The 23,419-nt window shown below is 35.0% G+C and overlaps 2 protein-coding genes across 4 annotated transcripts in view; both read right to left on the bottom strand.

Annotated features, from left to right (window-relative positions):
- Positions 1 to 10,805, bottom strand: part of LOC100643981 (high-affinity choline transporter 1) — a 23,691-nt gene extending 12,886 nt beyond the window's left edge. For 2 of the 3 annotated variants that reach the window (XM_020866025.2, XM_012314619.3), the window contains exons 1-4: positions 10,428 to 10,805; positions 4,958 to 5,086; positions 2,802 to 3,026; positions 401 to 508 (exon numbers count right to left, since the gene is read on the bottom strand). In XM_020866025.2, coding sequence (XP_020721684.1) covers positions 401 to 508; positions 2,802 to 2,973 — 280 coding nt within the window. In that variant the 5' untranslated portion in view covers positions 2,974 to 3,026; positions 4,958 to 5,086; positions 10,428 to 10,805. The remainder of the gene's footprint in view (positions 1 to 400; positions 509 to 2,801; positions 3,027 to 4,957; positions 5,087 to 10,427) is intronic. The other variant, XM_012314620.3, reaches the window with a different exon arrangement.
- Positions 10,554 to 23,264, bottom strand: LOC100643857 (caspase-1). The gene is made up of 6 exons (XM_003399496.4): positions 22,597 to 23,264; positions 22,006 to 22,312; positions 21,090 to 21,268; positions 20,581 to 20,701; positions 15,759 to 20,247; positions 10,554 to 11,089 (listed from the first exon to the last, which is right to left on the bottom strand). The coding sequence occupies exons 1-5, from the start codon at positions 22,726 to 22,728 to the stop codon at positions 20,015 to 20,017; spliced, it is 972 nt and encodes a 323-aa protein (XP_003399544.1). The 5' UTR covers positions 22,729 to 23,264; the 3' UTR covers positions 10,554 to 11,089; positions 15,759 to 20,014.
- Between the last annotated feature and the right edge of the window lie 155 nt (positions 23,265 to 23,419).

The raw sequence follows: 23,419 nt of genomic DNA, 5'->3' as shown, positions 1-23,419 counted from the left end.
TACATTTAGTTAGAACTCTTTCACTTGACGATTCGTGTATCCTGTATGAGATACTATTAGAATATCTGAGTGACGATCGTTTATTTCTTAGTTAGGAAACGGAAGTAATCTAACAAATTGACACAAGAGAGAATGGAACAAATTGAACTATACTGCAGTTTCTAAATTTATCACCATACGAAAAGATTCACCTATAGCTCGAAAGTTTTAAAAAAGAAGGCGGTTAATCGACTAAAGATACCGCTGATCGGTATCACAATATCGTATCTGACGAGAACTTCCGTAGACGATAATGTACGATCCGTATCCATCATACATGTATCTTCGTGTGAAAGAGCTCTTAGTCAGTGTACAACATGCGTGCGTATCACCGGCAGAAAATGTCCGGAGATTGGCGTACCGAACAGTAGACTGAGGCTGTAACCGAAGGGCACTTGACACCAGGCCAATCCTCTGGTAAACATCAATTCAGCGGTCCCGTTCACGTAGGCGCCGCCAACCCACGTGGCTGTGGAAAAAAAGCAAAGAACGCGGTTTCTCTCAATTAGTTGGCTTCGATTAAGCAGGAAATCGCTCTTTCGAGAGAAAATGTTAGGGGGTAAGTCCGGTGATCTGTGAAAGCTCGGCAAATAGAGCACTAGAGGCTTCCTTGTATTATACTAGGCGGAAGTGACATTTCTTTTGCTATTGATGAAATTAGAGAAGGTTACGAGTAGATGTTGGAATATATGTACATATACAATTTGAATATTGTTTCCTCAGTGAAAATGGCTATATACTGTATAAGGATTTGTGTAAGTATATGGTAAGTATATGTGTTTATTATTATCTGCGTTATTTATGTAAATATTTGTTTGTCGGGATCGAAAGCTCGATATTGTGGCTATTTTCTCAATCAGGTCAAACTAATCTTATTCTGTGTTACGTAATTATTACATAAGAATTGTTTTAATATAATATTAAGGGAGAAGGTAGTTGACTCCCCTCATTTATCAATATTTATTGCATGTAAAGAAATGCAGGTTATTTCATAATTCGCAAATATGTATCTATTAGTTCACAAGAGATAGTACAATAAACAGAATATTTAATTTAATTTGCTGATTGAATTAAATTTATAAATCACGATGTGTACATTTAAAATTTCCATAAGCAAAAAGTAGTTAATTTTTTATTTACTGCATTCGAGCAGCTACAAGGTATTTCATAACGTGCGAACAAAAATGTATCCACTAATTTACAACGTCTAGGACTTGATATTTGCTTTAATTTAGTAAGTGAATTAAATTTGAAATTTCGACGTGTAAATATCAATTCTTATCAATTCTTATAGAATCGAAACCATTCTATCGGGTATCAAACAACCCAATCTTTATCAATTCAACCATAAAACATACATAAAGCTATTCCCGGTGTAAAATGAATTTTACCCGACCCAAATCCTAGTGTAGCTGACCGAACGTCGCTAGAACAATCGGAACGACCGACCGCAGAAATGCGTGCAAATCCCCTCCGCCGATGCTCTTACCATTCTCTCGTTGTGTCAAGAGAGGGAGGGGGTTGGCAGCGCGAAGAGAAAGAACATAATACGGACAGTTATAGCCGAGCGGAGCATTTTCCGTGGCATATTTTCCCGCATAGCGTTCATTAAGCTAATGGAGGGATGCAAAAATGATTTCTACCGCGGATATAGAGTATGGTTGAATATGTATGTATAAATGAAACGCGGGTTCTCATAACGTTAGAACGGATTCAACGCAATCTGATAATACAGGTGGGGGTAACTTAACGAGAAATAGGGGGCGCTTGTGGAGACGGTGATGGGGAGTACATGTACGGAGAATGGAATAAAAACGCGTGAACAAGAGAAAATAAACTGGAGGAACAAAAAAGGGAACTAGGAATAAACGAGAAATGCGATTGACGCGATGACAAAAGCCGGGATTCCCCGATGTTATACACTGCTCGATAAAACATCGCGTGTACGCGTTCAAATGATAGAAGGTAAGGATGGACGATTTCTTCCGGAAGTGAAAGCGATCCTTGAGACTGTGATTGTTCATATTTCGCGATTAATTGTATGATCTTGGGTTCAATACGTGTAGCAGCCCGCAAAAGAAATTCGTGTTATTGCCATATATAATGTATATAGTGTAACATAATATAATAATCATATATTATATTATTATATATATTTATTTTAATGATTAATTGTTTAAATACTTTCGTGAGCCACTGTATGCATAATGTATATTATATAGGTATAGAATGGTTTGATATCATTTTGTTTATATTATTTTGGAGATTAAGTTGGATAAAGATGAAACTTCATTGCGAGTTTCAATAATATTTGAGTTTTCTAAATTTTGTTTGAGATACGCGAGGAATAGAGTGATTTTGTACTTCTGATTCTGAATGGTAGATTATATTATTCCGTATAATCCTGATCAGATAGATCTACGGTTAGGATGCTTAAAGTTTCAATGGGAACAGGTAGAGTACGAAAGCAGAGTTTAATGATCTCAACTAGAAATTTTCGCGTCGAATTGAATTCCGCGGAACAGATTAATAATAATAGATTTTGATAATCCCAATTATGGAGGTAAGCCAACCAAATTTTAATTGAATTTTTGATGGAAATAGCTGAATTATACAAATTACTTTACAACATTTGTAATAGCTTCTATATATATGTAATAGTTTTTTTAGAAAGAAACATTCTTATCAAATTAATTTAATGAAAATCTATTTCATCATGGATTTATATTTAAAAAAATGTTTAAATTGTTCTTAAAACTCACCGATCAAAGTGAAGATACCGAGGATCGGGCCTAAACCACGATCCGCCAATATCATTGCGTCTTGGCCATGACGTGACTTTTTCTTCTTCACAGTGCCTGCCCAAATGCCAACACCCAACACCAATACATAAAATACGATCACGCCTATCAAACCTATCACGTATACCCCCATCGTTGCAGCTTCACTTCTGTCTTCTTCCGGGATTATTGTGTGATCCCCTGTGACTGAATTATTTCGAAATTAAAATATTTTCCTTAACTTTCTTACAAGTTTTATTAGAAACTATTGGTAACATGAACGATTTTGGATATTCAAGGTCGATTTCTTTACTATGAATAATATTAATCAGATTTGTTTAGGGAAAATATTACTTCTCTACTATTTAGTTTTATATCAGAGTGTTCGGTAAGATCATAGTGTTTTTATTATGAATGACTATCAGATAATGAAATGTTCATTAAGAAAAAATGCTAAAGACTCCTTAATAAAACAGGTTTCCTACTTGAAGGAATTCATTGTTGAAAGCAATAAAAAAATTTTAAAGGAAGGTTCGTGGAGTTAAAGAATTACAGCCAGATATTTCTTAATCTTCGCTCTTAATTTCCCGAATATAATAAATGTAACGAAAAATGCCGTATAATGAGAAAGTGGCTTTGAATCATCCGACTGGATCAAACAAAAAGAAGAAATATGCTGTTGTATATAATTAAGCATAACAATTCTAAGTATTTAATTATATATTTTAATTACGTAATGCAAATAATAATCTAATATTTAAAAAGATAAAGTTTATAGTTTTCGACAATGAATTTCCTAAACTCTAAACACCAAGCAATTATCATTTCCGAGTTTACATTTGGTTTACACTTTGATCAGGGATAGTAATTAATTAAAGGAGCGACGAGAACGTAGGTATACTAATTGCAAGTCAAAGCAATGTTCGGCTTATTTCCGTTCGCAACAAAGACGCATTCGAGACTGGAATCTGTTCGACACTAATTTTCTAGTGTTCGTGATCAGTATCGACGATCGACAGAACAATCGTAATACTCTAAATTGTTCTTCCATTCCCGATCCTTTGTAGAACAGAAACGGCTCGACCTCCCTTGGTGATTTGCAAATGAACAAATCGACGCTGTCGAGATACTCATTGACACCTATTTCAGGGGAACTTGGTGAAGATTGATGAGACAATTCCCATTGGGATGAGGAAATTGCAAGCCGACAAATTATAGAATAATTCTCGATTAAATTTGTCTTCATTCCAATCTCAATGCTTGTCTCGATAAAATCTCGGCAAATTCGATCAAATTTACAAAGACTAATTCTATGAAAATACATTGCCTTTAAATCTCTATAAACTTTTGCTACGAATTTTCCAAACAACGTAATATAATAATAAATTAATATCATTTTTGGTGTCCGAATTTTTTAATCGTAAATATTATCTTCTTTGTACCAAATGCTTCTTAGCACTGATCACAAAACATTTCAACAGTCAATTATCCATTATAGAATACATAAATTTCAATAACCAATAGAATTCACTTTAACGCTTATTATATGTAAGGTAGCTGTTTGTACTGTACATTTTTAATAAATATATATGCATATATATATCCTGTATCTTTTATAAACATTCTCTGATTGGTTTCAAATTTTACCAGCATAATCGTCTCGTTACAGTGCCAATGAAATTTCGAAATCTCTTATATAACATACACAATATATGGACAAAATTTTCTATGGTAAGTTGAGTCAATGTAGCGTATTCAGGAAAACTTCCAAGAAGGAGCATAAGTTTTAAAATTATTTTGGTGAGCTACTGTAAATTCCTCTGCTATTTTCATTCCATCCAATCTTCAGCATCCTGAACAAGCATCGTTCCTCGTATTGATCGCGTGTCGGGTTATCCAATAAAATTCGGACACCAAGCTATCGTTTTCAGCGTTAAGCAGCCAGCTAGGCAGACAGACAGGCATGCAGGCAGGCAGCTCCGAAGCAAAAGTTAAAGCTCGGTAAACTCGTCGGGCAAACGGTGGAAGAGCTAATCGACCGCGGCGGCAATTGCAGCGTGGATTAAAATTCAAGTGTGGCCTAGATATCGGACATGGATGGGTCGTCGGGTCATGACCCGGCTCGCCGCTTTACTCACGTAAAGTTCAGCCAATCCTCCGCGCTCCTCTCGCGCGGCATTATTAATTCGTCCGCGAGTCGCCCCCTCTATTTTTTTTTTTTGCTTTTTCGTCCCTTCCTCGGATTCCTTTTTTCTCTCGTGGACCACCTGAAAATAGAGGTGAAAATAAAAAAAATAAAAGAATCGCACGCCTCGATTGAACAGCAAAGCGCGCCGTTCGGAAGGGGTGACACGCGATTCGAGTTTTTGTTCCCTCGTTCCCGGTCCGTTCTTTCAACGATTTCCGATCGTACAATCGTGCATTCGAGAATTCTTTGCACTCGCCGTGTCAAGTATTTAATTTGGCTTTGCTTTCATTTCTTAATCTCGTATTTTATTGTTTCACGCTTTAATATTTTCGTGTTTAACATATTTTAAATTTTAATAATGGTGCAGCTTTAGTATCGTTATACCAAGCAGTATTTTGTGTAATTGTGACTATGAAGGACGTGAAAATTTTAAGGCAACAATTTAGATAAAAAAATCTTTACTTATGTTCGCTTTATCATACAATATAATATCACATTCTTGAAGAAACATGACATTTGATTCTTGCTGGAAAGTTTGTTCAACAGAATGATGTGCTATTATATTCAAACAGGCAACTTTGTATTTTTTTGAAACTAATATTCTTCGATTGTGTCATTTCCCGATATGCGTATTACATCACTCATTAGCCTGTTTCTGCTTGTAATTATCAGAATTTTCCACTGGTTATTTTGCTTCGTGTGTTTTTCTTTACGTTAACTTTGCTGTTTGATTTTGTGGAGAATTTGCCGTGTTGACAGGTCAAGTGCGTGTTAACAGCTTGGTAGGAGGGGAAAAAGCGACGAAAAGATTGCAAGAGAGGGTGTTACTTTTATAAGATTAAATATGATACTATGTAAATTAAAACGCTATTAGGATAATATCTGGATTCTTTCATTCAATATTATTCAAATGCAATGTCCTGACAAGCGTTTATTCTTGTCCTGAAACGAAATTGAATTAGTTAAAGTATGTTAATACATATTTTCTCAATAAAATGGTAATAAGAATAGATCTTCATATATTATTCTCTTTATCGTATTATTGCAATAAAATTAAAGAAAATATTTTGCTTTAACTTTACACGATCAATAAAACAAAATGTATGACAATCCTTTTTATGTTAAATACTTTCATTATACATGAAACGTTTCGATTACAACGTTTTAATTATACATGAACGTCGTTTGATTACAAAAATCCGCCTTCAAAGTCTCGTTTCATGTCTTCCATCGTCCGTTCCCAGGGTAAAAACATGTATCCGAGGCTTTTCAGCGATTTTCCTCGCGGAAATCGTAATAAGAGACTTAAGAGCGTTCAGAACGCATCTTCACGGTTTCACGATGGTTTCGCGGCGAATTCGTTAAACTGCTGACATCGCGGCCTTTTTCTCATGAAAGAAGAAATACGCGCTTTTCACTCGGAAACTAGTAAAAAAGCGGTTTCGCTTCAAAATTTGAAGAAATTTTCATAATTACGAACATTTCTTAATTGCTTATGCGTTCGAAAGCTTTTACTGTCTGAAATTTTGAAACGCGCTGATATTACCAGTGAATTTCTATTTTAAGCTCGTCAAACGTATTTTTCCACTCGCAACGTTAAAATATTCTATAATTAGAAACTTCATCGAATATATAGGGTATATTTTTTAATTATCTGACAATAGATAAAGGTAGATTTAACAGAGACTCGATATAATTAGTTATTTATTTTGAGTTATAAGTTTGTAACAATAGAACTCGTTACGATAAAGATTTCATAAAAGAAGAATAGGAAGATTGGTAGGGAAATGAGAAACAATTGTATAGATAATAAGGGAAAATATACTGCTAATTAATAATCGATAAACAATTGCTTACTTGTAACTATACTTTATCTATTGGATTTTTATTCAAATGTATAAAATATAAGATTACTAAAAATATAGAAATTTAACTAAATAATAATAATATAAATAATAATATAAATAATACTAAATAATAATAAATATTGAATATGAATAAACAAATAAAATACAATATCAAACGACGATTGAAACAAAATTACATAAATTAACTCAATATTTATCATAGTTTTAATGGAGTATAAGGTTTGGATAAATATCGAATTAAATTTAGAGGAAAATCAAGTTGGTGCTAGATGGGTTAATTGGCGTAAAATTAAAGTTCTTAATAGCCGTTTCTATTAGGAAAGAAACATTAAGCAGTCGTTTCATTAAGCGGGTTATCAAGATTCGTTTCTTGTTTCTTTCCTTTTTGCGTCATCTTTCCTACTTTTCCACCTCTTTCCATAGTATTTGTTGGTGAAACCAATTAAAACGAACACATCTGGTATTTGCATGTTCTGACCAATCAGAAACATCGCATTAAGCTGGGTAAATACCTTAACCGAGAATCGATAAATTTACGCGTTGGTCGCAACCAATTGGTTTCTACTGACTGTTTATAAACATTTTTTTTCGATCCACCATCATAACCAGACGAAGGCAATACAAAGAATAAATAAACAGAATTACTTTTTTTGTCAGTACTTTTTCAAAATTTTGTTCTATTTCACTTTCATGCCTTTTTAAATTTTCTGTATTATGCTTTTTTAGTAAGATGCTAATATATTTGATGATAATATCTATCTGGTATACATACATGGATCATTTAGATCGCATTAATTTTTGTTCTAAATAATTTTACGTTCGTAACATAAACTAGCATTTTTGATATTATTCTGGTAAAATAGTGCAGTATTAACATATTTCCTATCACATGGATTATCGGTATTTCCTATGTTACAAAATTTATTTATCAGAATGAAATATCTGACGTAGATCACTAAAATTATATATATATAAAAAGAAACGGGAGCAGAACAAAACAAAGATCAATATCAAGATAAAACGGCAAATGGAACTATAAACCTAAATAACTAAAGTATCGAAAAATTCCAAGCAAACGGAAGAGATAAGGGAAAAGACGAAATAAGAGGAAAACTTTCCATGAAACAGTCATTTAAATGTATCAGAACTCGGACAGAAGAATAGGCTACAGCCTGTGAACTAATTCTACTTAGTAAATTAGTACACGGGGATATTAATCAAAATGCAAATAAATACTTCAGTTAAAAATAAATCCAAATATATATATATAACCTAAATATTCAAAGTATGGAAAAATTACAAGAGGGAAGAAGGAATAAGAAAAAAATAGAAATAAGTGGAAAAGGGAAGCACACGATGAAGCGCGCGATACCGCGTGAAACGGAACGCGAGTAATTGTCCCGCGGCCCACAAAGGCTGGTTCGTTACTGAAATTGCTTACTAATTAGGTGTAACGAAAGGAGGGGGAGGTAAGGATGAAGCAAGTAAAAAAAGCGAGTAGGAAAGAGGAAGATGGAACGGGGGAAGAGAAAAATTAACGAGCAGAACGTTGCCGGGCCGAGACAAGAATAAATAGCGCGCGCGGCTCGTTATAAATTTGTAGAAAACTACGTCGGGTGAATTGAAATGGATGAAAGGACATTTTAGAGACTCTGTAGACCGCGAATCGTTTCTGAAGAGATTTAAAAAAAAAGAGAGGAGGCATATGGAAAAGACGAAGAAAATGAATATGTATAAAAAAGAGAAGAATAAACGTAGAAGAAAGAGAAGAGGAAGAGGTGGAAAAAACGCAAGAACCAAGGGTTAAATGGCTCAGAGACTCAGAGGGGAAACGAGTTTAAGAAGTTGCTCGGTTTGTTCTTCTATTCGAAGAAGAAATTTTCTCGATAGGCTGGCTCGATCGCTTTAACATTTTCACCGCAGGATATCCTCAATTGAAGCCACCTTTCAATCGAAGGAATAAAGAAGAGAACAGGGAGGAGAGAAGAGTAGAAATTGTTTATCGTATCGCATCGTAGAATGTTACTTGGTACATAAATTTGTACAATTATTCGTTATAGAAGAAAATTTTGTTATAAAAATAGTAGAACAAAATAATATTTTGAAATAAATTTTAGACGAATACTGTGAATTTTAATTGAGCGATGGTTCTTCGAAAGATTGTTGAAGATCATTGAGGGTAAGAAAAAAAAGTAGAAGATATACTGTAATTTGTTTACGATATACTAAATCGAGACTAGTTCATAGAAAGAATATCGGAGTATCTGAGAACAAACAGAAAAAACAAAATCTTCGATTAAAATAAATTGCGGATTAAGTTAACTTAAGTATTACAGAAATCTGAATTCTTTCAAGCACTAGAATACATTACCAGATAACATTAAAATACATTACGCACTAGCTGTAATATATTCATAAGAAAATTTATAAAAGATTTTTACTAATTTTCTTCTTGTATCTTCTCTAGTATTTATCTCGTACTTATATCTTATACATTTTAAATTCCACACTGAATATAAGAAAATTCCGTTTTAATTAAAATTTCCGTTTACTAATTTAGTAAGTAGAATTAATCTCTCAGCTTGCATTCTATTCTACTGTCCACGTCCTGATATGTTTTCATTACAATGCCATTTCATATATGACAGAGGAGGACAATAACAAAGGACGATTATAGCACTCCTCGGTGAAGCGACGTGACAAAGGACGAAGCGCCTCATTTGCAGCGCTGTTTGTTTTCCCAAAGAAAACTGTTTAACCGTTCAACCAACACCGATGGAAGTGTCAAACGGAAAGTCAATCAAAGCAACGGATTTTTGCTCCAAGCTTACAGAATGATTAAATAATACTTAATAAATAGTTAGGTTTCATTCTTAGATCCAAATAAGCCAAACAGCTATTGTTTACTCTTAAAGAATTGTTCCTGAGTTACCCTGTACATCTATCTATTCTGATCCATTCAAAACACATTTACTACCGCACTTAATCTTTGAATCACATATACTTTCACATTTTCTCTTTTACGAAAACCAATAGTCTCAAAACTCTTCTACTAAATATTTAATCAAGAAATGAAAAGAAAGAAAACTTATTCTAAAAGCTTGTAGATCTTTAGATCTTTCTTCTTTCCAAAAACCAAACACGTAGGTAAAGGACATGCCTATCAATATTTCTGTTGAAAAGAGAAAGAAAGAATAGATCAAAGATTACGTTTTTCTTCCCTGAAGCAGCTTATAAGAAATCGAAGATACAACAAATAAATAATGTTCGACAAGAAGCATAAAAGAAAAAATGATTTAGAGATTACGTTTCCTTTTCCTGAGACAAACCTCAAGGAAAGAAGTCTGCATTTTCTTCCCACAGGCAATTCTTAAGAAACAGTAAAATACATTAAACGAATAACAAATTCGAATTTCCCCAGCTTCGACAGAGAAAAAAGATACACGAAAAATCAGTTTTTCTCCCCAGGAAAACAAACGCGAATGAAGCAAAGCGAAGGAGAAACGTGGCTGGTTTCTCGAACGAAAGGAGGAAGATGTTATGGCGACTTACCCCGGAACACGCCTCTCACGTGAGAATCCCCATACTGCTGACTCCGCTTCGATTTCCAGCTGGATACTAGGAATCGGATCTCCTTGGACGGAGATCGACGTTGTGTCTCGTTTTTTCGTTTACGTGAAACGGCGACCAAAAAGGTTGCCGGTTCAGAAAGGGGTCGACGAACAGAGAAAACGTAGACGCGTGGAAAGCACACAGGCGCGACGCGGGGGTAGACGTGGAGAAGGGACGAAGACGTGAAGACGCGTGACGGATGGGTCGGTGGAAGATTGGCTGGTGGTCGCGACACGCGGATGCTTTTAACGAGGATCGTGCGCGAGAAGAGCGTACGCGAACACAACGACGGCGACAGGAGGGAGCCAAGCGTACGACTGAATCTAGTACTCCGGACTCGCAGCATCCCGTACGGCTGATAGGCCGTGCGCGCTGGACCGCCACCTTGCCAGGGAGTCGTGCCGCAGACGGAGAGGGAGAAGGATGGAAGCTGTTGCCACGCAAGGGGGCGAGGGATGGTGTCTACGAAGGAGGGGAATGACATTTACCTCGCTCCCTCTCTGTTTGTCCATCTTCCTCTGTTTAATTTGGCCTCCGTCTTTTTCGCTTGTAATTCTCTCTCTCTCTCTCTCTCTCTTTCTATTCTCCGTAGAAAGCAGGATCTGAAAAGAGAAAGAAAAATACTACGAAGGATGAAAAGAGGAGCGAAAGGGGAAATACAGGGGTGGTATGAAAGGGAGAAAGAGAAAGGTATGTTGAAAGGTACGTGGGAGTGCGAGGGAAAAAGAAAATGTTAAAGGGGGTACAGGGAGAGTAAAACGAGGATAGAAGGGTGAAACGAAGGAAAGAGACGCAGATAAAGTTTGCCGGGGGGAGGAGAGGAAAAAGCGAGATGGAACAGGGAAAAAGAGAAAGATAGATATCGTGGAGGGGAGAAAGATGACTGAAATTGGAGAGGAGAAGAGGCGGAAAGAAAGAAACACGGATACTCTCTAAAGGAGGGAGAGGGATGAAATTAAAAACGGAAAGAGATGGGAGCTCCTGAGTGGCGTAGGAGGAATGGACGAGAGATGAAGATAGAGATTGTCGAAGGGCAGGGACGATCCGTGGAAGCGAAACAGGCTGTTGAAGGGGGACGATGGAGCAGAACACGGAGAAGAGATAAAGATGAAGTAGATCTGAAAAGAGAAGCGAAACTGAAAAAACAAACATAGAAGTTATCGAAAGGCAATAAACGCGAGAGAGACGCAAAAAGGTGAACTAAAGGAGAAAACGGTAGGAAATGGAAATGTAGGAAATCCACGGGGTGAAAGTGGGTTGAGGGTAGATAAGCTTATGATCCGGGGGATACAACACGGAGAAGCGGGGGGAAGACCGGAGCACGAGAAGGAATTCAAATGCAAAGCAAGATGTTGATACAAAGTGTAAGAGCTTGTAAAATAGAATTTCCTGCTAAAACGATGATGGAAAGCTTCGAGCTATATGATTTAGTTGTTTGTAAACATTCAACGGAAAGGAGGGGATAAAATGAATCCGGCAAACAGGGACAAATAGTTGGAGGAAAGAAACGGAAGAAATGAAAAAAATGATCTGAAAAACAAAAAAGTTTGAAGTGGTAGCAGGAGATGAAAACACATTAGACGATTTATTACAGCGAATCAGCAGCAAAAATTGGAAGCAAGGATCAAGAAAATAAAGAGGACCGTTTGTCATCCTAAAGAAAAAATGAATTTAAAAAAGAATGTGTGTTAAAAAAGTGATATAAAAAGAAAAAGATATATAAGAAAAACAGCGCCCATAGAGGAGATACAAGATAGAAAATTGGAGATGATAAAGCATCGTTTACAGCAGCGAAAGAGGAAAGAGGGGTGGAAGAAGGAAAGAGAAGAAAGGGGCCGAGAAGAATTGCGAATTAAGAGGAAACGTGACAAAGTTGCTGTTACGACAGGAATAGAAAGATATCGGGGGCAAAACGCAAAGGAACGCGACACGGGAGATAGAAAAGTGACAGAAAACCTATGACGAGGTAGACGGCCGGGAGAAACGCGAAAGAGAATGGCAGCTAGGTAAAGGAAGGATAAACGAAAAGTATAGACAGTGATGCTGATGGAAACGGACCGACCGCGACATACAAGTAGAAAAAGGTTGCAACTTGAAATGGAAATGGCAGCGCAAGTATCGCGAGTTGAAGAAACAATGTTACCTCAAATAATACGGGCTAATTTAGTATTAGAAATTGAAAATTCAACATTCCTTCCAAAGTTGATAATTTAGGCCAATTGAAAACTAATTACAGCGATAAAATTAGAATAGAATTTTTGAAGTAATTAGTCATTTTTATGATGCAAGAAAGTACGTACTAATACCACACAGATGAAACAGTTTAAAAAGAATACTCTTTTCGATATAAAAATTAGCAAATTATCAATTCTTAAAAATTCCTCAAAAATTTTAAAGGTTCCTTCGATTTCTACCTTCTCTATAAATTCTGAAAATAAAAGTAAAAGACGAAATTTTCCTACAAGTTTTATGATTATTAAATTCCTTAACAGCGATTTAAAAAATCTCGAGGATCTTAAAAACGCATATAAATTGTATAAGATTTCTAAATAATCTCTAATACCTATCACGAACACTTCCAGTAAATAAAACACAGGATAGAAAAGTATAGCCAAAGCAGAACAGCATAGAACGGATGAAAGAACGAAGAACCGAAAAGTGGATGAAACATTAGATACCTGCAGCCGCAAAAAAACGCGCACATATCCATACACGTGTGCACGTATAGGTACCAAGAGGAGGATGGGAGAGCAAACGCGGAGGAACGCGACACAAAGGGAGAGATCAAGGGAAACAGCGGCAGTACTGAAAACTGCGTTCAAACAGCGAGAAGCGACGAAGGTGAAAACGAGACGAGGATCTAAAAACGACGAAGCATGTTGTGTGCTGAATGAACGGACGAGAGAAACTCTGTGTGACAGAGACAACGTACATATATATGATTCTCAAAACGAGGACAGAAATATCGCATATACCGGTGTATGCAGAAACAGGAAGAGGCTACGAAACGTCGACTAGAAACGATAGTCGAAGAGCTCCAGGCGAGGATAGAGGCTAGCTAACGCGATGAACAAAGAGGAATAAAGATGAGAAGAGAGGGTTGGAAAATAGCAAAGAGTAAAAGGGATAGAATGAGGGATAAAAGTAGGAAAATGGGGGAGGAAAGAGAAGGTACGCGGAAACAGAGACACTAGGCTAGGGGCTCACAAAGAGGGTAGCGAAAAAAAGGGATAAAGCATGGAGGAAGATAAAAGGAAGGTCGAGGGAGGTTACGATACAAATAGAGAAGGGTCGTACGTTGCGGGAAGAACGCGTGTATAGTCGGTAGAAGCGATACAGTGAGCTCGTAAAATCGGTCAGGCGTCATACAGCCATTATTAGTTGAAATGTCCTACCTTCCATTGTGAAATATCGGATTAGTAACGTAGCAATTAATTCAGATAAAAGTGTCAAGGATTTAGTGTCAGTAATTTACTGTAATACTTACGAAAGTATTCGTACATTTGAAGCAACATTCAAAGCAATTGATTAGAAATCAGAAACAATATCTATATATGAATTCATTGAAAAAAATTGCTTTGGAAAAGAATTTGATCATGATGCCAACGTGGCCCCACCCGTTTCTGGCAGCAATCAGATCATGTCGGGGCGTTATCAGCAGTCAACACGTCAATTTATAATCTCACTGTATATCTTGCACCAACTATACGTGCGTCGATGAACACACGGTAAGATGAAAGCGGCTGTATAGTCCTGTCTAGAAGTAAAACTTACTTGTTGGAAGGGTAGAACCGAATTTCAGGCTGAAGTCTGAAGGACAGAATAAACAGATACGGGAATAAAGGAAGATAAAAGGAGGAAGTTCTATATTGAATAGAAACGAGATGAGAATCGATGAACTGGGCTCATTCTCCTTTCTGCGCTTTATTACGTGTGACAGAGCTGAAGATCGTTTAATAATTATAAAACAAAGGGGTGACACTTTTATTCACGTTTCATTCACAGCACGGAAATGAAAACATTGCGCGTGACTATTGCGATAAGCAGCTCTGAGAGATTTCAATATTTATGATTAAAACATTTCATACACTTTTAATCAAAATATTTTTCTTTAACAAACGTTTAAATGAAGAGAAAGGATAAGATGCAAAGGATATAAAATTTTAGTCATCGTGTGGACATGATCGAAACACAGATATAATATAACCAGTCAGGAGAAGAAGGAAGATCCATAAACATGTGAAAAAGGGACGAAAAATAAGGAAAGGATTCTAGGAGAGAGGAAAGAAAGAAACTTGACAACGAAGAGCAGCGTTCCTGAAAAGGGGAATATGTACACGATTACTCTAACTCAGGAGGTGTAGTGATGAGAAGATCCTCTGGTAGGCCGAAGAAATCCAGACTCGCACGCGAACTTGCTACGAGTGAGAAGAGAGAAATTAAGCAGTATGTTAGTGAAGAGAAGTAAACGGACGAAAAGTAGAGGAAAATCGTGCGGGACGAGAGTCAGATAAACGAGATTAAAAGCGTAAGAAAAGACGCGCGTATATAACTCAGGCCTCATTGAGGGTCGAACAAAACAAAATTGAAGAAAGATTGAAGAGGAAAAATAGAAAAATAGACACGGTACTAGAGAAACCGGAGCAATAGGTAAAATAGTTTTAAATGATACATAGATAATAAAATAGATCAAATTTTTCAAGTTTCCTTGAACTGTAGATTCTCAGTGTAGATACTTAAGATAAAAGTACGAGAAAATTTGTCTCGCAAGAAAATTTATAATTACTAAATTTTCTAACCACAATTTCAAAAATCTCGAAGATCCTAGAAATACATAAATTTTTTCAGATCCCTAAATAATCCCTAATAAACGCCGCGAATTCCTTCTCAGACAGACAATAAAACGGAGAGTAGAAAGAATGCAAACGAACGAGAAGGACGAAGAAAATCGTGCGGGGTGAAAGTTAGAGGAATGAGATTAAAGAGGTAGAAAGAGACGCGTGAATGTACCTCAGACTGTATAGAGACTGGAACAAAACGAAAGGAGAAAAGATTGAAAAGGAAAAATAGGGAAATAGAGGCACGGTGCTAGAGGAACCGGAGCAATAGCAAGGAAAAGGAAGTGGAAAAGCGAGCAGAGATGAAAGAGGACAGGATAGGCCAGCGAGATTTTTACGCTAGACAGGCTGAGAGAGAAAGGCGTGTAAGGAAAGAGACGAATCCACGTGCGGGGGCAGTATTGATCTGTTCGCGCAAACTCCTGACTCTTACGTTTGCTCCACGGCCAGAATCGTGTCTCCCCTCTTCCTCTTTCGCTCCATTCCGCCCCTGGTCCCAACACACGAATGCCTGTCGACGCCGAAACTGCTCCACTGGCATCGACTATGACCCTGGTCATCGTCCTCCGGAGGTTGCCTAGTCCGGAAATTACTATAAACGTACATATCATTGAATGACGCGATCCATGAGTGATCTACGTCAAAGGAAGTCGTTAGTTAAATTATTTTTCACGATCCAGTCAAGCGGAGGCAAAAATGTTCGGAGGGTTGTAGACTACTGTTCGACCTTCTGTTGGTAATTGCGCTGATTGCTCCGTCCAGAGAGTTGGGAATTACTAGCTTTTTTCTCTTTTTTTTTTAGTCGGTGTTGAATGGAAATTGGTTCGAAAATAAAACAGTTGATGTTTGGATTAGATGTGATATTTTGTATAGGGAGATTGGATTAAATTAGATATATCCAAACGATTTATATTTGTATAGTCGTTCAAATTTGGAAGATGAAATGATCAAATGATGAAAAAATTACTCTGAATAATTACTCTGTATACCACTGTTATTATTATTATCATATCGCTATTGTTATAGAATTTTTACAGATAGATAGAAGTGAAACTTTTCTGGCGAAAAAATAAAGAGATGATTTGCTGTTGAAATGGTAAAAATGAATAATGTTCCTTGTTCATCATTATCAGCTATTTATTATTAAGAAATTAATATTAGATTATTAGGTATTATCGTGGCATTATTATTACAGTATCGTGTGAAACGTAACATCGTTTCTAAATGAAAACTGAGCTTTCAGTGTACAGCTTTCATTTATTAAAACAATCGGAACGAGAACGATATGTTTAAATAACGAAATCGTACCTTAGTTAATCACTGTTAATTCACGCGATAACGATTTTTCGGACACTGAACAACGTTCGGGTGATTTATGGATCGGACACGTTGATAATATCGTGATGCAGTTTATTAGCCGCTGAACGCAGGAGAAACGCAGAGCCACACTGGGGATAAGTCTGCGGGGATATGTTTGTCAAGCAGATCTGGAAACAGGCTACTGAATGCTTGATTTAATAGGACGTGTAAATTTCGTACAGAATATTCCATTTCCTTGCGTTCTAATCCATAACATTCATACCTGTACAGCTTATTATCGTTCTCCTTTATATTAGAAAAGATACAATTTTCTATGACATTTCAGTAGCATTTTCTATTTTTATTAATCCACAAGATTCGACTTTCTCAACAATTTCTTTTCCATCAATTTACATTACGAATTCTATTTTTTTAATATTGCGGTTGTAAAAGAGAATTCCAAAATTTGTATACTTGTTTGCTATTTCTTTTAGATTCTATGATTTTTTAACCTTACAAAGAAATTGGAGTATTTGTAGCATTACGATAAACAATTTGTTTTTCTTAAATCATAGAAATTCTTTTTATATTATTCTTTCTAACAATCGAATTCTTGCTACACGTCGAAACACGTGTGAAGCACGAAAGTAACGACGCGACACTCCAATCATAGCGATTACAGTGTTATCGAATTGAACCAATTTTCATCGCCTACGAGGGGAACGATTTAAATCATATTCGTTAGCAAAGATCATTTGCCTATTAGAAGAATTGCTAGAAATACGAGACACAGACTCTTAAATATATTCACTCCAGTTCCCCGAGTAAGGCTATCGCAAGCTTTTAGCGATTTTAAAACTCTAGTATTATAAAATAATAGCATAATTAGTCATCAATATCTCGTATTATTATTACATCTTCTTTAAAAAGGCTTGAAATGACCTTTTACTAGATTATCTTTGTATTACAATATACTGATCAAATTTGAGTATTAAACCGTGGAGCATCCTGTATATAAAATATCCAAAACATAATTTTTTTAATGCATGAAACATATCTATGCTTAACTTTGACATTTTTTGCTTGTGTTCATAAAAATATGAATTCGTATAAACATCCGCTGACCGAAAATGCTCTTTATCCCTGAAATAGAAAAAAATATGTTCAAACGTCATCGTCGTACAGTTTCCAGCAGAATTTCACCCCCAATGGGCAATCCGCAAAGCGGATTTTTTTCAGCGGCCGGTAATTGGTGGCACAGCGGTATCGCTTGTTTAAAGTTAACGAGCTTTTTTCATTTCGAAGAGCAGACAGCAGTTCGAATAGGAGAGCCAATTAAATACTGATGGGAGATCGAGCAGGAACAAGTGCTCGAGAAAAATCCGCGGAAAATGTTGCACCGAAGAGCGATGATCGAAAAGAAAGATAAAATGGAAGGAAGAGAAAGAAAAAAAGGCAGAGAGAATGGATCAGGAACGCGAAACTGTGGATCAAGAAGTAGTTGCACGATCAAGAAATTGAAGAGGAACGATGTATGATCTTCCGTTGAAGAACTGTAGAGGAAAAGAACCGAAGGTATGCTTTTCGATAAATAATTATTCTGTACGTATTTTAATAGAAATTAATTCTGATAAACTTTAAACTTTATAATATTGTATAAAAACTGCGTTTCTATTTCTAATTCATATCGAATTATTACATCCATTTCTCTTTTTTCCTAACACTATCTACATGGGAGAAAAAAACTCGTTTTAGTTTTGTAAGTATTATTTTTTCTTTCCTTAATACTTTTACCAATTAGTACATTAATCCTTAACACATTATCAATACCAGTCAAAATAACTGGTGCTTGTCAAAGTGTAAAAGGGTCCTACAATTTATTTACCGAACCTGAATTAAACAGTTTCCTCGTTTTGTACAACTTACCACACACTTTTAGAATTTTTCCTGCGTATCATTCTATATGATGGTGTCAATTATCAGAAAAATTCTTGATCGATCTTGATGCTAAAAAAAATCGTATGTTCATACTACATTCATTGAATTAAATTGATCTTTCAAACCTTTTGGCTCTTTTCTAATCACTTTAAGCTTTAAAATGTATGAAATTCAAATTGCCCTTTTATTGTTTGCAAAATGAGTAATATATCAATTTTTCCACTATATGTATACAGTAACTCATGAAAGTATTTGAACAATGATTATAGAAAATTTTTGTAAATATATTCTATCTACAGCACAAAATTTTTCATACAACTGTAATATGACACGATTATCATGATTATGGTAATAAAATACGAAACCACTTTAGGAATACATACAAAAATTACAATATAAATAGTTACTTTAAATATGTCTATAATTATATATGATAAAGAAGCATGTGATACATACTGAACTACCATGAGATGTTCGGCAACTCTTACTGCTACTCGTATTTTTATGTTACCCTTTGAAAATATCAAATTTGTAACACGTCTCTGGCTATCGAGAAACTGAAATTCTAAGAAACGTGTAATTCATTACTCCTTTAATATCGTACGATTTCAACTCAAAAGTAACCATTCTTTGCGATCGTGCTACAACCTCTGCCAACAAGGACCTTGTGCCTTTTATTCTGACTAGAATACTATGATTCAATTTATAACTTCGTTATATCATAGCTCATACTATACTAGCTTCACAGAATTTTATCTATCCTTACATCTATCCTCTCATTTATAATAAGCTCGAGTCACGTAAAACGATGAATATCCTTAACATAAATTGGCAGATTACTAGAAGGAAATGAAGCAGTTAATAAAATTGTAAATCGCGAAAGAGGATTTATATTATCCTCGAACATTCACGTTGTAATCGCAATACAACAATTCAGAACTGAAATCTGTTCAAAATCAGTTAATCGCTCAAGGCCAACGTGATCAAACGCCGCATCCACTTTCGTAATATATAGAATATATGTTCACAGCGCAACGTTGGTAACACAAAAGGCTGCAAATTAAACACATACATCTATACATCCTCGTTCATAATTACTTATTAGGAAACTTGGTGGTTTCCTTAAAATTGTTAAGAAAGTCATCAATCAGAGAAAATTTGACAAGGCGAAAAATTTTGGGAACAATTTAGAAGAATTTTGAAGGAACATTCCTAGTAGCTAAGTTTAAAATAAAATTTTTAACAAGATTTAATAACTTTCTAACGATTTGTCGGATTCACCTTATTTTTTGTAAGTATCCTAATAGTATATAAACGGGGGTATAAGTACTTCTTCCTTTCTTGAATTTTTACCACATTTTTTGTACATATTAATTGCAATAGCAATGAAAGACTGTTTTCACAACTTTTAAGAGATCATTCGTTAAAAAAAGATTGTTATTGTTCTATGACTTATTTTTTCGGAAAAAAATATAGATCTCTGGTCAATGTTGAGCTAAAGGTAGGCATTTGTTTTGTCTCATTTAGGATTGGATTATTGTGTGCAACTTTGAATTCGAAAGCGACCTTGCGCGATGTTATAGTTAACATTTTCAGTAGATCCATATTCCTCCAATGCTCGTTGATCACCTCGCATAAAGTCTGAATGTAGTAGCTACCTTCTAATCCACGAAACGAGTAGTGACCTGCGACCGAAATAAAACTCTTTAGAAGACTTTGACAAAATTAAAAAATATGAGACAATGCTTGCCTTGATTGAGGAACAATCTCCGACTTAACGATTGCAAATACCATTTACAGTACAAATTTCGTCTTAACATTTGAAAACGTAAGTATGACATGAAAGTAAGAAGATTCAAATTTTATAGTCTTAAATAAAATATATATAATACTTGGATTAAATTACGTGCCATCTTCATCGTTTCGAAGAACTTTAAATGTCGAAAATTAAAGTTCGATGCGTTTGTATCGTTATATATGTGTAAACAATGACATTATTTTGTTTAAACTATATTTACCTTCTACAGAACTGTAGCCGTACAGGAAATCTGCATGAGTAGGAATTGTGTAATTGTTTTGGACCGAATCAGTTGTACTCTTTGCACGAATACCTTGCATGGCATTCTGTCCTTTACAAGCCTAGAAGAAGTAACAATTGTTAAATACTGTATTATTAATAACATATATATTTGTAATATATGGATATTTAAACGTAATATATTATACATATATCTTTACATTTACACTATATGTATATACTACGAATATACAAATATATGTATAATATACTAATAATAGATAGAGTAAAAAAACTGTTAAATCTTAAATGGCCGAATTTTTAAAGCTGATGCATAAGTTTGAAATATGTGACCCACAGATATCTCAAATTTAACATTATCGTCTTCTTAAAGGTAGAAGATTAAAAACTTAAATAAAAGAAAATGGAATCGTAATGTACTGATAGCGAAGAAGAAATAGTATCTGGGAGAAAAGTGAAGCGTTGCAAAAAATCGTAGGAGACACTGACCTGTATGAAAAATAGCTTTGGTTTACCAGTTAACGATGGACAATTATCTGCGGTGAATCTTTCCCAAATATCAGATAACCGATATTGATAATCCGTTGCATATACATAATCACCACTAGTGCCATGGCTTAATATAAAAATACAGATACAGTCATAATCTTCGTAATTGTCCTCAGACACTACAAAACAATCAACATCAACGATCAATGCATAGTATATAATTAAAGAACCCGCACACGACCAATAATAATATTATATCACCAAATATGGATAATTTTATTCCTCATGTGCGATCGATATCAAAGGACTGAGGCAGAATATTGACAAAAATTTTAATATTTTGCCACGTAAATATCAATACTGGTGAGTGATGTCAATACTAACAATAATACTAACAGTCGTGTGCTAAGATTTATTGAAATATATTTCAGTTCATTATAGAGTATGTAATTGGAATAAGTAGTTTCATTATTTAAAGTAATTTCTCCCAATAAATTCATATGTGAATATTGCTTCCAATTTCTCATCTTCTGCTTTAAATGTTGCTTGCGTTTTATATAGCGTTTCGAAGAACAAAAATCATTGGAACTAAGAACGCTCTTTTTCTAATTTGCATACTATTCAAAATATTACAAAAACTAAACAATAACTGAAATGTGCTCTAAACGCAGTATAACACAACATACATAATACGTTTCTTAAAAGCACCTTCCAACTTTGATAACTTTGATAAAGTTGACTTTGATAATAATATTGTTAATACACTTTAATTTTTTTTTAATTTTTTTAACCACACACGATCAGTATTATTGACAATATTATTGAAAATAATAAGTGCATTGTCAAGATTACTGTCAATATCAGTGATAACGTGCGGACCTTTTGAAATCAAACAATGAACATACTGAAGACATACACTTTACAGCCTCATCCATGACGCTAATGTAGTCAAAATTCTCACAAGGTATCACTTCGAAACCCAGATTAGTGAAGGTGTGTTCTATCGCTTTCCGATCATTTACAGTTCCATCTCGCTTTTCCATTTCATTAAAGGTCTCATGATTGAATATCACGCATTTACCACGTCTTCTATTGTTCATCGGATAGATTTCTGCGTCTTTATGTATAGAGAAATTCTGTACGATTTCATTCCTGTACGATATACCATGTACTACTCTAGCGTCAATTAAATCTAAATTTTCCTTGGAGTCCATGGAGCAATTCTGAAAATAACGAATTACAAGAATCTTCCTATTTCCGGTTTTCCAAAAGAAAATCATCATTTTCTATGTCTTTCGCGTAATTACAGCCTTTGATCTCATCTCAGGTAAATATATAGTAAACAGCAAGGTTATTTGACATCATATACAATTTTTATCTACTCATCGGTTAATTACAACATAATCATCGTGAACAACAATCGGATATACAATTTGTTCCAAAGGCGAATGACAGTTTAAACAAAACGAAATAAAAGATGTTTGTAAAAAAGACGTGTCTCCCTTACTTCCTTTGTTGGATCCTGCGAGATCGGTTGATCTCGAGAAAAATGCGCTAGGCTTTTCATCTTCGTGATGTTCGAAATATAATTGATAGCGGCGCGACCCAAACTGATGAAACAAAATATAAGGACGAACATGATTTAAATGCGTGTACTGGATTTCGTGGTTCGTTTCTTACTGAGAAATCCTCACTTATCTTATCGTTATTAACGATAGAGTCGTTATCGAACGCTGACCATTCTCTGTACATATATATGTATATATATGAGTGACGCTGATATCGATATTTCCATAAAATGTCAAATATTCTTTCTAAGAACCAGTTTTACTCATATCAATCATATTCACTTCCGCTCAAAAGCCTTCTTATTCCATTGTTTTATAATATTTGAAGAAGTATTAATGTTTCTAATCTTACTACAAAAGTAAAAATTAATCTTGATACATGCTAAACTGTATACCTCTGTGTAAAAGTTGTGTTTTTATTTCCAATTTGTACAGTGACTCACGAAAATATTTGGAAAGCAACATAGAACATATTGGTGAATAGAATTCTTCGATTGTAGAAAAGTTCAAAAAGTTCAAAGTTGTACAACTTTTCATCGGTGTCGTAATGAAATACAATCATGGTGATTATAACAATAAAATGTAAAATCATTCGAGGAATATAAAAGTTAATTTAAATATATAATTAATGATAAAAGAGGGTAACTACTTGATGCATCTGCTGCTGATGAAGGTGAGGCGTTACGTAAGCTACCATGAAATGTTCGGCAACTCTTACTATTACACATATTTCCATGGTACCCTTTGAAAATATCATGTTCG

This window comes from Bombus terrestris, chromosome 12 (assembly GCF_910591885.1).
Source record: "Bombus terrestris chromosome 12, iyBomTerr1.2, whole genome shotgun sequence".
NCBI classification, from domain to species: Eukaryota; Metazoa; Arthropoda; class Insecta; order Hymenoptera; family Apidae; genus Bombus; species Bombus terrestris.
This window is presented reverse-complemented; position numbering and strand designations above follow the sequence as displayed.